The sequence below is a fragment of the Hydra vulgaris genome, chromosome 04 (genome assembly GCF_038396675.1).
Source record: "Hydra vulgaris chromosome 04, alternate assembly HydraT2T_AEP".
In the NCBI taxonomy this organism is placed as follows: domain Eukaryota; kingdom Metazoa; phylum Cnidaria; class Hydrozoa; order Anthoathecata; family Hydridae; genus Hydra; species Hydra vulgaris.
The window spans coordinates 37,267,677-37,285,317 of NC_088923.1; the positions used below are offsets into that span (position 1 = coordinate 37,267,677).

Consider the following 17,641-nt stretch of genomic DNA (forward strand, 5'->3'; position numbering starts at 1 on the left):
TTGGCTAGCTAATAGCTAGCTATAATCGTAACGATAAAGAAACATCAAATGTGATTTCATGGTTTAAATAGAAACACCAAATGCGATTTCATGGTTTACTTTGAATAAAATGGCTGTAAATCCGGACAAATTTCAATTTTTTTTAGCTGGCTTAAAAAGTTGTAATGATAAATTTTTCATGGTCGGAAATGAAAAAATCATGGTTTCCTCTAAGGTTAAATTTCTCGGGGTTATAATTGATAAGGATTTGAAATTTGATGATTATATTAAAAGTCTGTGTAGAAAAGCGAATAGTAAATGCTTTGCTCTCTCACGAATAAGGAGCTTCTTATCAGTAAAACAAGCTACTGTTTTATTTATACTGTAAAATTTGTCCTATTGTCCTTTGATTTTGATGTTTTATTCAAAAACAATACAATAGTTATTGTAATGTTTTTCATCGCAGCGCACGTGTCGCGAAGATTCTGGCGGTGCCAGTGTGTAGTGAATGCTAATATGTAGTGCCAATGTGTAGTGCCAATGTGTAGTGCCAATGTGTAGTGAAGCAGGAATAGGATTTTACTTACTTTTCTGAAAAAAAAATTTAATTTTAATATTATAAACGTTTTTTAACCAAAACAAGTTAGCATTAATAAAGAAAAAATATTTTCTATCAAATTTTTTAAAATTTGACTTTTTAAGTGCGGGATTTTCAGGGGTAAAAAAAACTTTTTTTACCCCCTGAAAATCCCCTGGGTTTTCACTAAATCTTTATATTACATACTATAATTTCCAAATTTCTTCAAGCTTTTTACATATTATTAAATAAATGATACATTTTGTAAATTAAAAATCAAGAAAAGAAAAAAAAATGTTCGAATCATTGGTTTTGTGTGTCCGAAAAAAATTGATTGATTAGACCGTGTTACTACAGAGGTAGCCAGTTTTTACTTAGTTTTAAGTTTTTGCAATAGATAGATTTTTTAGAAGTAAAATAATATTCTGATTACCTCTGTATTAACATGGTACAAAATCAATTCAAATGTAGTGGGTTTTATTAAAAACCGGTTAGTTAATAAGTATAAAAAACAAAACTGGATGCGGAGCGGTACATTTGTTCCTAGTTTTTAAGTAACTTCTAAGTTAGGCATGGTTTAATGTTTTAAAATCGTTACTTTTAATCTCAGCAAACTTTTATTTGATGATTTCCTTCCAGGGCATATTCTCAATACGCATTTTCAAGGCATATTTTCACAAGTAAGAATGTATTTGCATGTGCTATATTTTTTAGTCCATGTTTTTATCACTTTAAGCTGGTTACACAAAGAGTTTCAACATTTTTGAAAGTCTGGCTTTTTATTTAATAACAATATATGGAAAACGAAAAAAATTATTTTTTGCTAAACAATAATAATAAAACATCTTTTGGTTAAAAATCAACAAAGTAAATATCTTTTGAGTATAATATATTTTATATATTAAGTTGATATTATTATAAGTAAAATTATTAGTTTTTCATATAAACAAAGTAAACATTTTTTTATTGTATTGCTGTAACCATAGTCTTTTTTTAGGATAGACCAAGTTAATTCTGGTGTTTCTTTCAGTTTTTCCCTAGTTTCCCATATATATTTTGAGAGATGATTGCATTTGAAAGTTTTTTATTTGTAAATGATTGCTTGTGAAAATAAAGAAAATGAAGGGTGAGCCCGACTGTGAGCCCCATGCTGTAGCAGAAGTGCATTTCCTTTTGGGAAACTCCCTCCCCTTTACCTGCGTACGTATTTTATAAATGGCCCCTTAGATTAACGTTGATAAGGAGTTGATATAATTCTATTTTTTTTTTAATTTATTAAGCCTTCAACATATTTGTTAGTTGAATTTTGTTAGTTGAAATTTGTTAAACTTTAACAAATTTATTAATTAAATTAGATCACTTTATATTCTACGTTCAGCTAATGAGCTAATACTAACAGTCAGACATAACTTCTTCAAAAATCGAGTTATGCCAACATGGAATGCTTTGCTTGCTTCAATATATTGAAGCAGCAACTATTAATAGTTGCTGCTAATTCCTTCAACGAGTTTAAAAACAATTATGACAAATGGACTCGTTCTTTTCCAAGTCGGTCTACTATAGCCGGGTGTCGTTAGACACTCGGCTCATAGAAGTCAAACTTCTATTGTAGAGTATAATAATAATAATAATAATATATACATATAAATATATAATATAACTATAATAATAATAATAATAATAACAATATAATAGCAATAATAACAATAACAGTAATAATAATAATAACAATAGTAACAATAGTAATAACAATAAAAGTTCTTGTTTATTTATAATCTAATATCATATATACGTTGTATTTTTATCAATTATGACTTCTATCGAAAAAGAAAACACCGAAGTCTCGATTATATTAGTTCGGGAATTATTTCAAGAAATGTTCCGTATGCAACAAAAAGATATATTAGCGTTAATAAGTGCAAATTTAAAATCTAATATCATATATACGTTAAAATCTAATATCATATATACATTCGATCTAACGATCGAATCGATGGATTGCTAAAAGAAATTAGTAAATTAAAAGATACTTGTGAAGATTTAAAAAAAGAAAACGAAAACCGAAATACCGATCTTAAGATAACTAACAATCAATTAATAAATTATGCAAAAACTCAAAAAGAAATCGAGGAAAGTCTAACGTTTTACCAAGATTGCAACGACAAAAAAGTTAGAGCGTTAGAAAAAAAGATAAAAGAAAAAATGAGCCTGAATTCAAACATAGGATCAAATACAAACATGGGAGAGAACGAAAAAAATAAAATTAGACAACTAGAAGATCGCCAAAGGCGAAATAATCTTCGAATCGAAGGAGTCAAAGAAAATGAAAATGAAAGTTAGGATGATACAGAAATAAAAATAATAAACCTATTTGAAAACAATCTTAATGTAAAGTAGACGTAATCATAGAAAGAGCTCACAGAACTGGTTCAATTGGCAATGTAAAGCCAAGAACAATTGTAATCAAATTACTTAACTTGAAAGACAAAGTAAAATTTTAAAAAATGCCAATAAACTAAAAGGATCCGGAATTTATATTAACGAGGATTTTTCGCTGGAAACGTCTTCAATAAGAAAAAAACTTCTCGAAGACAGCAGAACGCATAGGAAAAACGGTAAATATTCTGTTGTTATCTATGATAAGCTAATTGTAAGAGAATTTATAAAAAAAATCATGTTAAATGATTTTCTAACATTTTATATATTAATTTTTGAATTTTAATATTTTAATAAGGATTTACTTTCAATTTTAAAATGGCTGATGAAATTGATTTATCAAACATAAATTTTAATTCATTTGAATCTAAAAAGCCAATACTTTTAAATAAACATTCTGATCCCGATAATAATTTTTATAACAATAACAAAACAATTAAAAATATTACCCTATTATACTATAACCCAAATTCAAAAAAAATTGATAACGGTATTGAGAAAAATTTGTTTTCAATACTTCATATTAATATTAGAAGTATTCAAAAAAATTTTGAGTCGTTTAAACAGTTTTTATATAACATTGATATTAAATTTCAAAAATTTGTGTAAGTGAGACATGGTGTCACGATAAAAACACTGAAAACAATTCTAATTTTCATTTACCTAATTATAAAGTGATTCATCAAATAAGAGCATCGAATAAGGAAGGTGGGGGTTTGTGTATATACATAAAAAATTCAATATTATTCAAAGTTAAAACAGATTTAAGTTTAACCACAAATGATTACGAATCGTTACGCATTGAAATTATTAATAAAACCTCAAAAAACATTGTCGTCTATGCTTTATACCGACCGCCCTCAGGAAACATCAAGGTATTTGAAAATCACATCAAAAATATAATTAAAAACAAATCATCTATAAATAAAGCGGTTTATATTGTTGGTGATATCAGTCTTAATATATTAGATTACGAAAAAAAAAAAACATTAAAAATTTCTTTAACATCATTTTTCAAAATAACTATATTCCACTAATCAACAAACCAACACGAATAACTAGGGAAAGTGCAACTTCTTTAGATCAAATTATAAATACATGAATATGAATTTATAAATACAAAAATAAGGACGGGAATATTTAAGTCTGAGATTTCTGATCACCTTCCGATTTTTATTCTATAAAACTCGTTTAGTAAACGAAGCTTCCATTAGTCATTTTCATAATCTTCTATCCTGTGTTAACTAGGATACCCTTCAACTTAATCTAAACACTAATAAAGCGTATAATATATTTCTCACTGAATTTCTTAATTTTTATAACAAGGCATTTCAAGTAGTTACTAAAGTAATCAAAACTAAAACACTTCTAAACCCCTGGATAACGAGGGGTATTCTTAAATCTTCTAAAAAAAAACAACATTTATATAATAAGTTTCTTAAAAAAAAAAACTCTTAAAAATGAAAACAATTATAAAAATTATAAACGGCTGTTTGAATCAATTTCAAAGCGCTCAAAAAAACATTACTATTCTGATCAATTATTAAAACACAAAAATGATTCCAAAAAAACGTGGAATATTATTAATGAGGTGATCGGAAAAAAAAATTATACAGAAAATTTACTTCCTGAAAATCTTAAAATAAATAATAATCGTATTATAAATAAATCCTTAGTAGCTGAAGCTCTAAATCAGTTTTTTGTAAATATTGGACCTACTTTATCATCAAATATAGAAACTACTCAAGTAAGTTTCGATTCATACTTAACCTCAACCAACACTAGATCTATGTTTAATTATAAACTTACAGAAAAAAAAAATTATTAGACGCAGTCTCTTTATTAAAGCCTAATAAAAGTTTAGGATTTGATGATATAAGTTGTAATGTCATTATCAAATCAATTAAACATATCACAGTTCCACTTTTGCACATTTTTAATTTAATTAATCTTTACAGCAAGGTATTTTTCCTGACAACCTAAAAATTGCAAAAGTCATTCCAATATCAAAATTAGGGGATCCTTCTGATGTTGCCAACTATAGACCAATTTCAATACTTTCTTGTTTTTCAAGAAAGTATTGTTGTGTTTATTAATCTTATAGTTCCACGTATAACTGCTTGTTAACTCTTATTAAAACAACATCAACATAAAAAATTGAGATTAACTCAAATATAGTTATTTGTAAATTAAACCAGCTAAAATTATATTTTTTATTTTATAATTTCTTATTTTACTAACCAATTCTTAAGTTTAACTCTTTAAATTACTAAATATTTTGAAAGTTTAAAAGCAGTATTGCATTTTAAGTATTGTAAAACATTTTATATTTTATTTATTTTTTGCATTTTCTTGGAAAATGTTATTTTATAATGATGCATTTTTCGGGGCTTAATGATAAGACTAATTTTGTCTTCTTCTAGCCCCAGTCATGTAAATTTTTCTTTTATTAATTACGGTTGTAAAATTTTTTTACTAACTGGCAAATACATAACATTATTGTTTAATATTAATAATAATAATAATAACAATAATAATAATAATAATATATAATACATATAAAATATAGTTTTAAACAATTTTTTAAAATGTTTTAAATTTCTCATGTCATAAAAATGCTAAAATGAAGTTTTGCATATTTTAATTTTCTCTTCCGCCCCTTACTCGACTCATCTACCCAGTAAACACAGATTGGTTTAGAATTGGTCAATATTTAATCGAAATCGGTCGAAAAATAGATAAAACGTTTAGCAACCTATTATTGACTAAAAATTGACGCTTGATTTGAAACGTATATTTCAAACTTTTTTATATATACGTTTACTAAACGTCGATTTAACGTTTAGAATATCGACTTACATTAGTCAATATTGTAAACCTTTAATCGACCTTAATTAAACGTAAACATTTATAGATTTAAAATCTACGTTTTAAATCTTTTAATTTATACGTTTATTAAACGTCAATCAAACGTTTACAATATTGACTAATATAAGTTGTTATTCTAAACGTTTGATCGACGTTTAATAAACGTTTATTATATTATAATATAGCAATATAGCCATTGGTCAGAAGACTCACATAACAGCTGAAGTCACGCGGTTTAAATAGGCATAATTAAAACAAAATAAAAAAAGTTATTAAAAAATTACTTTTTATTGGCTAAATAATTAATTTAAATGCGTTTACAAGATTCACTTCCTTACAACAACTGAAAGCAAAACGACTGATTAATAAATAATAAACGAGTGTCGGAAGCTAAAAAGTTAAAAATCTCTTATCGCGACAGTCTACCTTCCTAAATGCCTAAATGGACTCAGATATTTTAGAAATTATTGATTGCAACATTGACACAGTTAAAAAATATGAGTTGCTGGTCTCTCGTTATGAAAGTCCTGCTGCAAGAACTTTTTTCGTAAGTTTTATAAACAGTTTAAATTCATTTTGTAAAGCGTTAGTATGATAGTGTAGCAGTAGGTATTCATCTTTGCATTAATTAAGAGGTTTAATAAATAAATTTTTATATTTTTTTTTAATTTAGATGCATATTAGCTTAATTTAGTTACATTTGCTAAAGAAAATTGGTTGAACAGAGCTGGTAAAAGCCACTGCATATAATATGGCGCGACAGGAAATTTTGGAAACTTCCATTCAGAAAATCCTCTATATGTAAAGTTGTTCTGTGTAATTCTAATTTTATTTTATGAATGTACATTTAAATTATTTTAATTAAAATAGTTTTTTGCGGTTACAAATCAGGTTACGAAATAAGACGATCAGGATAAGAATGTAAAAGATGATGTTGCACAAACAGGTGCATGATAAACAAGTGGTTAGACGGTATTCTAGAAAGATTTTTGATAATACATAAACCAGTGATCGAAAATATTTGTTTATGAGTTTATTAATTTTATAAATAATCTTAATATTAATGTAAACTTTTATATCTCCTGAGATGATATTTAAAAAATATTTGATAGAAATTTTTTAATATAATATTTCCACTGCCAAAAGCTTGATCATTTAATTTTTTTTAATTATCGAAACATAAACAAGCACAGCGCACAAACATTTTTTCTCTAAACCCCCCTCTAACTCCCCACTATATGAAAATGTTTTATATAAGGTTATAACTTTATACATAGTTTTACAAAATAAAAGTATAGTATAAGTAGTATAGTATAAAAGTTTATAAACATATTATAATAGTTATAAAAAATATAAAAAATAAGACCAGGTCTTTTATAACTATATCTTATTTATAAATTTTATTACTTTTACAACTATATCCTATTTATAAATTTCACGACCTGTATAGCTCTTATTACTTATATAAAGTTAAAAGGTTACAACGTAATTTTAACTTATATTAGTTTTAAAGCTTAAATAAATTAAATTTACGTTAACTAAATCAAAGAAACTAATAGACAAGTTTAATATACGTTTACTTAGACTAAATCTAAACGCTTTATATACGTTAATTAGACTAGATTTAAATGTAAATTAGACAAAATCTAAACGCTTTATATACGTATAATAATCCTATAATAGACGTCTAAAATACGTCTGAATATAGACGTTTTATGGACGTTTGTTCTAAACGTTAATCTGGATTTCATTCTAAACGGATAATTGACCAAATCTGAACGTTTTGTTGAAACGTTGTTTTGACGTTTAGTAGACGTTTGTGTGTTTACTGGGTATCGTCTTCAGAAATAATTGACATTTAATCGAAGTGGAGAAAGTTCGAGCTGCTAAAAAACTATTTGGATGTACCCAATACATTTGTAATAACCTGGTAGAAATTAAGAAGGTGATGAAAAGAGGACATTTAAAAATTTTTCAGTTTTTGTGACCATAAAAATTAGACACTTGATAGTCGGTATCGTGTAAGTCGATACGGTCTTAATAATATCGATACCATCTGTTTCAGTTCGATACCACACGATACCGAGAAGAATAGTCTCGTATCATGTGGTATCGCTTATATACAAATGTCGATACCATCAATATCAATTCGATACTAAACAATACCGATAATAAAAAGAATGGTATGGTATCGAGTGAAAGCACAGTCACAATTAGAAAAAAAAAAAAAAAATTAAAATGTGAGCTTTTGAATTTATTATAAATAAGATTGCTTTTTAGAGGTTTAGCTAGTAATGTTTAGTTAATGATGCTATATAAGAGGCATAATGAATGATGGTTAGTTTACTTTAGTTTATAAATGTTGAACACAGAACGAAAGACTATACTAGAGGAGAACTACAATACCACGCGAGATTTAATTAAAGAAACAATACCAGATAAGAAATTAAAATACGGAAGCAATACAACACAATCAATTAAAATAAAATAACGATACTAGATAAGAAATTAAATTACGGAAGCGATATCACACAATTAATTAACCTAATATTGCGATACTATTTGAAACATTAAATGACAAATATGATGTGATAAAATACCACGCAATCCTTGGGAATTTTCATTACACTATATGTAGAAGTGGGACGCGGAAAAAGTGGGACTTTTCCAAAATTCCAATTAGGAGAGGTCTCCAATCAACGTTATCTAATGTAAAAAATGAGATATTTTCTCATCTATTTAGCAAACATTTGTCTTCCTGTGTGTGGCAAAAACCACCTTTTTGATAAGCACCCCACAACTTTTGATAAGATTTTTTGATAGGTGAAGTGAGACAAAGAAAATAAATTAATCTCCAATTTCTACCACTTTTGTGTAAATATTTTAAGGAAATCTCTTAAATGTTTTGATGAGGATTACATGGTTTACGAATATAATAGTTTTTAATTAAAATTTTTTGTTAATAACTTGTTAATTACTCGCTTGTCTCATTTCAACTCTTGGCTGTCCCACTTTACCCCAGTAAAGTATTGTAAAGTTTATATTTTATTATAACCTGCTTTCGGTCTTAGGGGATTGAATCAGTGTCCGAAATGATTCTTTATTTATTAAAACTTGTTTGGTGCAGTGCATACATTATACAAAAAAAAAAAAAAAATTATTCTAGTAATATTTTTTATTGTCCCGCTTCTCCCCACTCTCCCCTACATCTCAGTTATTAATTTAAATTACTAATCGTTTCGGTACCAAATCGTATCGGTATCAAATAATACCAGCATAACCAATACTTTCGATACCAGTATTGCGTAATATCAATGCTGTAAGATGTCGCACCGATACCAAACGATAAACCGAGACTTGATACCGATTATCTAGAGTCTAATAAAAAATACACATCTTGAAAATTTTAAACTCTTCTTTAAAAACACGAAACCGAAAGTTAAAAAATCGAGTTATTACTTTTTTTTTAAATTTTTTTATTAAAACAGTAATTACAATAACATAAGAAAATAGAATTAAAAGAAGTTGTTAATGTTGTATATGATAGTAAAGTTAACTATGGGATCGTCGATAAATTAGGCAACGAAAATATATTTAAAAAACAGAAGTAGGAGATATTAGGCTCTTTTATGCGGCGATTTTTATAAAACTTAATTGGCTGTTTTAATTTTTTATTTAAATTATGACTCTGCGTGGGAAAACCTTTGATCTTTTTTGTGTTGTTTATTGTTAAAGTTTGCGATACGTAATTTATGGACGATCCCTAACTTAGGAAAAATTAAAAAAATCCTGAAATTTTCTCGGATTTTTTTTTTTAATTAGTGCTAAATGTTACCTGTGAAGCCCGTAATAATTTTTTTTCCAGTAATTGAGTAAATATACTCAGTGGCGTTGCTGAGGTTGGTGTCACCTAGAGTGGTAAACTTTTGGTGTCACCCCTCTAGACTAACAGGTGAAACTAAAAAAAGTCCTCTATATCTAGAAATTTCTAAAAAATGGTTCTTTAAAACAAAGGTTATGACATATTTGTTTTTTATTCATTTTGGTGTCACCTCTCTGATAAAGTCGTCGTGATAAAGTCATCCTGTGCGGCCCACACCACCTTCGGCTGCCATGCATGGGCCATGCGTTAAACGCTAAGCAACACTTGGCTAGGCCCATGCTTGTTTGCCGATGGTGGGACGATTATGGGACCAATGACGGCATGCAGAGTTTGCTAGGGTGACAGCCCAACCCTCCCCATAGCTTTTATACGAATACCTATAAGGAGTAAGGGTACGTTATTTTAAACAATGCAAGAAACTTTATGTTGATGGGATTAACTTTAAAACCAAACGCCACTCTATTCTTGAAAAAATAAATATTATCAATTAGCAAAAAGAAAGACTTTAAACATATAAACATGTATAACTCTTAGAAAAAAACTCCAATGTTATAAATGAAAAATATATTATTAAGATTAATGTCAAAGCAACAAAAATGTGCGAAGTAAAAAAATAATTGCAGTAATAAACATTATACAAAATACATTTTACAAATAAATGACAACTGTTGTGCATGCTTCAATGAGTTCTATTTATTTGATAATTGCGTAAAAAGGTCCTTCCAAAAGCCGCATCAAATTAACTAAAATGTTCGCCAAAATAAAAAAAAGTTGTTATATAAGAATGCCAGTTTTGGAATATTGTGTTTTATTCGAAAAGTTTGAAAAAATCAACTGTATAAAGTTAAAATAACTTCAAGTGTAAGAGAGGTGAAAGGCTAGCAGACTGTTCCAGTCCAGTAAACACAAAATTTATTATAAATTTTACGATAACAAAGACATAAAAATATGTAATTAGTCTAGCAAACTTGACAAATACAAACAATTTCTTCACTTTTAAACATTTAATTGCGTTATTGTAATGAAATCAACGGCGACTTGTAAATTTAATCGTAGCTATAATATTTGTCACGTGGTCTTTAAATAAGATATGTATATCTAACTAAGAATAGATAAACACTCTTCATTTAACATTGAACAATTCTTTTTAGCTTTTAGTGACGTCAGTTTTACGAAATTAGTACCTAACTACATGTATGCACTATTAAAATGACATTCAACACAACTCAGATTTGTGTAATTTTAATTCCCTAGATATTTAACGAATTGAACTTAGTGACCTCTTTGACGTTTCACTACGCTTCTTTCGTTTCTTTTTCATCATCATCAACTTTTCACTATTTGATAATCGAGGAAAGTCTACTGAAACAAAACTTGCTCCTGTATCTGACTGAACCAACCGATCATCTCCACTTTTAATTAAGCTATAAGCTTTATTATTATCAGTCTGTGGAGGAAAAAGTTGTTTATTTTCATTGTTTATATTGAAAGGTCCGTGTATAAACGGCATATTTTCTCTGCGTTTAGCTGTTAAAGTCAAGGTTCTGCTTATTTGAGATTTTGGGTTTCTTTTTGTTAAAGATAAAAACTGTTTGTTTACAACATTAATGTTTGGACTCATTAAATAAGTCTTTAAGGGCTCATATTTATAATTTAAAACAGGAAAACTTGAAAAAGGAGACGAAAACTTCGCAAGCGTCACGTGAGAATTCATGTACTCTCTGGCGGCTTCGAAGTTTGGATCAAAGTTTTCATAAATGTTAGGTGGTTGATTGACAAAAGATTTCGGACTTGAAGATAAATTTCTAAAGTAAAAATCTGGAAGAGGTTTTGTAACAACTTTTCTGACGCTTTGAACTAAATGCTGGTTTTTGTAATAATCCTCATAAGGGTTTGTCAAAACTGGATTGTGCAACTCGTAGTTTGTTTTTTGCTTAATTTCATGTGAATCGGATAACGCGTAATTATTTAAATTAGGAATTATGCTTTTTTTATACTTTTCCAAATAACTTGGCAGCTGGATGGGTATTTTAAACTGTGTATCATATTTAGATAACTCGCCGGACATGTTTTCGCTATTTAATGGAACATAATTTTCTACTAAATTATTCTGGCTCATTTGACGTAAACCAAAGTTTTCGGCACGTGGAACATACGATCTCTTAGCATTTACAACTGCACTCGGGACACCGTAATTATCAGTTTGAGTGTTCTGCATCTGCTTATTTGTTTTTACTAGCCAAGGTGCCGTGAAGCTGGTTACTAACGCAGATTGTAGCGAAGAGCTGTGAATCGTGCTTTTTTGTTGTAAAGGAGATTGCCGTGGTCTCTGTTGATTAGGTAGCCACGTGTTTTGATAAGTAGGTCCACCGGCACCCCAACCACCTCCAGTACCTGATCCACCTGGATTACCATATCCATTTGCGTCACCGTTACCATTACCAAACCCATACTGATGGCTTTGAACTTTCACGTTCTTGCCACTATTAACTGACTGTGTATTCATTAAAATGCCAGATTGAGCAACATTTGTATTATAAACATGAGTCGAAGACTGTGATTGCCTTTTCGAAGCAGCAACAAATTGATTCCACAATTCACGCGCATTAGGAGGAAGTTGTTGGTCTATTGTCCTTTTAGGTGCATCTTTAGAATGTGGAGGATCGCCACTACCAGACCAACCTGGTAAATTCATATTCTGACTCAGAGGGCCTCCCGCACCCCATCCTCCACCTGATCCACTTGCACTTGGAGTTCCGATTCCATTTCCGTTTCCTTGGCCATTACCGTATCCCCATTGATGACTTTGCTGCGTGAATTGAATCGGATTTTGAGGTTGTTGTGGTGCATGTTGCCATGGGGCATGCGGGTACTGCATTATCAAATTTCGCATCGCTGCAAACTCCTGAGGTATTTGTTGCTGTTGTAGATGATTATTTATACTCTGCGTATTAGGATTATACGAGTTATAAGAATTATGTAGCTGCTGATTCGTAAAACTCTGCTGTGGAAAAACGTGACTTGAAACAGGTAGCAGATGTTTTAGTTGAACAAAAGGATGACTGCTAGATACTAATTGTTGAGGTGGCTGATCAGGCGATGAACTAGAAATCTTTGTTCCAGTTTTTGCACCTTGGCTAGAAGAAACATGCGTATTAGCATTAACATTTCCTGGATCATTTCTTTGAAGAGTGTTTGAATGAGTATTTGTGTATGTGCCACCACTGACCATTGCTAGCCCTTTTTGCCATTGGAACCACCTAGGATCAGGTTTGGCTTTATGATTGCTTAAAACAAAAGGTTGTTTTGATCTTTCCGTTTCAACACCTATAGTTTGAGGCGTGTTTTCGTGATTGAACATAAATGCGGTCGGTCCGGCTATATTTACGTTTGAAATATCGTCAGGATTTTCTGGAAGCGTTGACCTTGAAACACCAACAATATTATCTCCTACACTAAAATACGCATGAGGACTAAATGGAAGCTCATGGTTATCATTTCTAATGATAGGAGCATGGCTGTATCTAGATTTTATATTAGGTTTGAGTTTAATGTTTAATTTTTTCTCAATATCGAGAAGAGATTGCTCATTTATGTTTAAGACTTGCCCATGTTTATCTTGATCCAGAAGTCCTTCATTTTGTAGCAATTCACGCATCTCACTATACAATGCAGACGGTCCATTAGGCAATATGTTCTTATATCCAGATATTTCAGTGCTTCCGAGCTCTGGTCTACTTAAATCCATGTGTGTTGGAATGTTATACCTAGCCTGTCCTGGAACAGTGACTTCAGCTGTAACTGGTTTATTGTTAAAAGATATCCTTTCAATTTTTACAGATGGATTAGATTCTTTTGTCAAATAGCCATAGTTATCATGATGGACAGACGAGTCACCGTTATAAAGAAGTATTGGATTAGAGCGAGCTAATGTTGGTTTTTTCTTTCTTTCGTCATTTTCTAAAATAACGAATAATAAATTGAAAATAAATTGACGACGATTTCAAAATATAAGGTAATGAGATATATTAAAAGTATATATTCATATCAGTATACTCACTCCAATAAATTTTGCAGTGATGCATTAAAACAAGTACTTCAATTCTAGGCAATTCGCAAGAAAATATATAAAATTCATCTATCATTCCACGAAGTAGCCGGTTACCGAACGGATGCTCGTGTTTACCTTAACGAGTTAATGAGAAACTTTAGAAAAAATTAAAAATACAGCAAATTTTAAAACATAAATATAAAAAATGTTTTTGTTACCAATGCCTGTTTTTGTTTCCCAATCTTGCGAGAGGTTCCTCAATATCGATGTGTGATTATCAATACCAATCAAGTCGCCGTTCAGAAATAGCTATGAATGTTTATAAATTAAATAACCCATTGATTGATTGAATAATAACAGAGATATTTTGCAGCCTAACTTAAAAGCGAATCGATCTAAAGTCTTATTTATTATAAAATTTACTTAATCTACCTTAGCTTCCCTTTTGGCTGCACTGTAGGTACCTCCTATGTGAGTCCAAACATTATTTTGCAAAACTGGTTTAGTAATAACACTAAAAATAGTCATGTGGTACTCATTACGATGAAACCAACGAATTTTTCCGTTGTCAATTTCCACGTGATACTGGCCATCACGATGAGTAGAGTGCTTTCCTCCAACTGTATCAAAAACAGATTGGATTCCGGATGTGGAATCCAATTTTATCCAGAGTGCCATTGTTATGGCGTCGACAGGTTTGTTTTTAAATTTCTCACCATCAAACAAAATATCGCCGCCTGAAAATCATTGTATAGTTTTTACATTGTAATAAAAAAATAAAAATAAATTTGCAAAAATTTAGTTAAAAAAACAATAACAAATAGACGGTGCACAAACCGGAGAGTGACACGCCAGAGTCACATTTGCCACCCTCATAAACTACTTTAGCGCCGTTCATTAAAACAGCGTTATTTTCGTTTCCAGATTCGTCTTGAACAAAGTTGTCTTTCTTAGAATCAAAGCTCAAATGAACAGACGGAGGGCAATATTCTATATAAAAAATAAAGTTACAGCTGTATGTTAAGATTCAATTCAATTAAAAATAAAAGCCATTTGACACTCACTTTCACAAAAAACCCCCACATAACCCAATCTGCACACACAGTGTGAGCGACCATTCTTGCATGTGCCTCCGTTTTGGCACGGATTTGGATTGCAGTTCCACTCACTATCAGCAGATGAAAATGCTAAAACAAAATTTTAAAAATTTATAAAGAAAAATTGACAAGCGAAAGGGATGTATTAAAATTTATTTTCTTCTATATATTTTGTAAAACTAAAAAAAAAAAAAAAAAAAAAACCCACGCCAACATTCCAAGCCATCTCCAACAAAACCCTTCGCGCATATACAATGCCCGTTCGTGCATACCGCATTCTTATCGCAGTGGTTACATTCATCTAAATTAAACAACAAAATTAGATAAAATTTTAAAGTATATTAAAAAGGGGACTATGTGTACTATAAAAAAAAAATAATATTTCGATTATTATGTGCACTGGCGTAGGAACAGGGGGTTTCAGGCCCCCCCCCCCCAACTTTCTTGACCTTCCTACACCACAGATTGTGTTTACTATAAAAAACGTTATGTTTTGATTATTAGATGGCATAAGCCGTTGTTATTGCATTAATGATCTGCTTATCTTCCAACATATTTTACGGATACTATGCATTCAATACTAGTGAGAACATAACATCAAGATAAACTTGCCGGAAGCAAGTTAGTTTGTTAATTATAGACTCTTCAAAAAGCATTAAACTATAAAATTACAAATAAATTATCAATTATAACTATAAAAATCAGATACTATTAAAAATGAAAAGGAATAGACTAAATTCGTATAAAAAAATTACATCAAAACTAAAGTTTATAAACGAAAATTATATTTGAATAATTTGAACTTTATATTGAATAATTTTTATATTGAATAATTTGAATATATTTGAATAATACTTTATATTGAATAATTTGAACTTTAAGAAACTATTATAATAATTATTTTAATACTTTTTTTTTAAACTAAAAATAACGTAATAAATAATAACTATAAAACGATAATCGATAATCGTAAATAATAACCAAAAACGATAATCGAGTACATACCATTAGGGAAAAACTTTGGTGCCGATGAGTAACCCAACATACCGATGTCTATAAAAAATTGCGCGCTAGTAAATATTATTATTTTAAAACTTAATGAAAATAATTTTTAAAACTTAATAAATAAAAAGCGTTAATTTTTAAATTTTTTTACCTTCACATCTGGGTCCAGAAAAATCTGTCAGGCATATACACTCCGGTTGATTATTGCTGCGCACTACGCAGGTACCTCCGTGTTCACATAAGTTCGGATTACAAACATCTTCAATACTCTGACCTAACTCATTAAAATAAAAGTTTAATTAGGAAATAATCTTTTTTCTAAACTACAAAACAAATAAATTAGTAGTTATTTTTTAAAAAATATTAATAATTAAATATATATAAATAAAGTTATTCTAAATTATTTCTAACTTTTAGATTGCACATGAACCAAAAACGTCGGTGCAGGTTGAATTGCCGTTGTCGGATAAGTTAATGTCGTCAATAAGTCCGGTAGTCTAAATGTAATTGGCGATATTGTTTGAATCTCAGTAGGAGCGATAACGGGATTAGACGAATGAGTTGGGGGCGTAATATGTTTTGGCTTATCGTTATCCGCTGTTAATTTAGATCCTTCTACAAGATTTGGCTGTATGGTATCAACCTCTTTATCAGAATTAAGGATCTCTTCAACGCGCTGAAACAAGATTGCAGACGGACTTACATTTGTTACCTGAGATTTTGTTACAGTGGAATGGGGCTGTTGTTGGTCTTGCTGTTGGGATATATGAAACGACTTTGAACCACGTTTTTTAATTTCTGCACAAAAAAGTACTAAAGGTTAGTAAATTATATAAAAACTGAAAAAAAGTTGTCTTTTGTTAATATTAAAGATATACATAGACATACATATATACACAGGATCGCATCAAACTTTTTGGTGTTTAACAGGTTACTTTTAGACATTGAGTAAGCCACAAGTTTTAGCTTTTATGCTCATATAAATTAGGTTTTTTTGCAAAAAAAAAAAAATCACAGTAAATGGGGACTGAAAACAAAAATAACCTAAAACCTGCATTCACTTCAACCTCTTAAGTTGCTGTAACTCAAAAAAACCAAAAAAAAGCTGGCGCAATAAACTATTACAAAAAAAACTGGCGCAATAAACTATTACAAAAAATTAATGAACCCAAATAAATCCAATCATTTTTATGTTTACTTTTATATTCGTTTATTTATCGATAACATTCATTTGTAAAATTTATAAGATAATAATTAAATACAAATTAGCAATAAGTATTTGAAACAAAAATAATTAATGAACCTGAACAATGTGCTCCAGTATAACCTTCCGTACATTTACAAAGTGCTATACCATAGTATGGAACACACGTGCCACTATTTTCGCATGGTGCTCCGAAACAAACACTCTCTAAGAATTAAATACCAATATAAAAAATATTATCACTATTGATTGAAAAATCAACGAAAAATGTGCAGATATTACACATACCATCACAAAAAGGACCGGAAAAACCGTTGTTACATCTGCAGGTGAAACCTCCATCTGTATCTAGACAAGTACCTCCGTTTTTACAAGGATAACCAGCGCAAAAATCTACAAAAAAATAACGCATAAAGATAATAATAAACTTTGGTTAGGACCCGGCGTAAATTGATTAAAATCTTTGCTGTCAGAAACTTTGAAAATTTTAAAATTACTTTTTAAAATTTAATAATAATAAGTCTTTATTTCCGTATATATA

The 17,641-nt window shown here is 29.6% G+C and overlaps 1 protein-coding gene across 9 annotated transcripts in view; it reads right to left on the reverse strand.

Annotated features, from left to right (window-relative positions):
- Nucleotides 1-10,292: 10,292 nt before the first annotated feature.
- LOC100203132 (uncharacterized) overlaps nucleotides 10,293-17,641 on the reverse strand; it is a 57,520-nt gene continuing 50,171 nt past the window's right edge. For all 9 annotated transcript variants that reach the window (XM_065796222.1, XM_065796225.1, XM_065796224.1 and 6 more), the window contains 12 exons: nucleotides 17,389-17,493; nucleotides 17,200-17,307; nucleotides 16,308-16,694; nucleotides 16,048-16,170; nucleotides 15,897-15,944; nucleotides 15,100-15,192; nucleotides 14,859-14,981; nucleotides 14,632-14,784; nucleotides 14,227-14,531; nucleotides 14,013-14,103; nucleotides 13,804-13,929; nucleotides 10,293-13,703 (listed from right to left, as the gene is read on the reverse strand). In XM_065796222.1, the coding sequence (XP_065652294.1) occupies nucleotides 11,002-13,703; nucleotides 13,804-13,929; nucleotides 14,013-14,103; nucleotides 14,227-14,531; nucleotides 14,632-14,784; nucleotides 14,859-14,981; nucleotides 15,100-15,192; nucleotides 15,897-15,944; nucleotides 16,048-16,170; nucleotides 16,308-16,694; nucleotides 17,200-17,307; nucleotides 17,389-17,493 (4,364 nt within the window). In that variant the 3' untranslated portion in view covers nucleotides 10,293-11,001. The remainder of the gene's footprint in view (nucleotides 13,704-13,803; nucleotides 13,930-14,012; nucleotides 14,104-14,226; nucleotides 14,532-14,631; nucleotides 14,785-14,858; nucleotides 14,982-15,099; nucleotides 15,193-15,896; nucleotides 15,945-16,047; nucleotides 16,171-16,307; nucleotides 16,695-17,199; nucleotides 17,308-17,388; nucleotides 17,494-17,641) is intronic.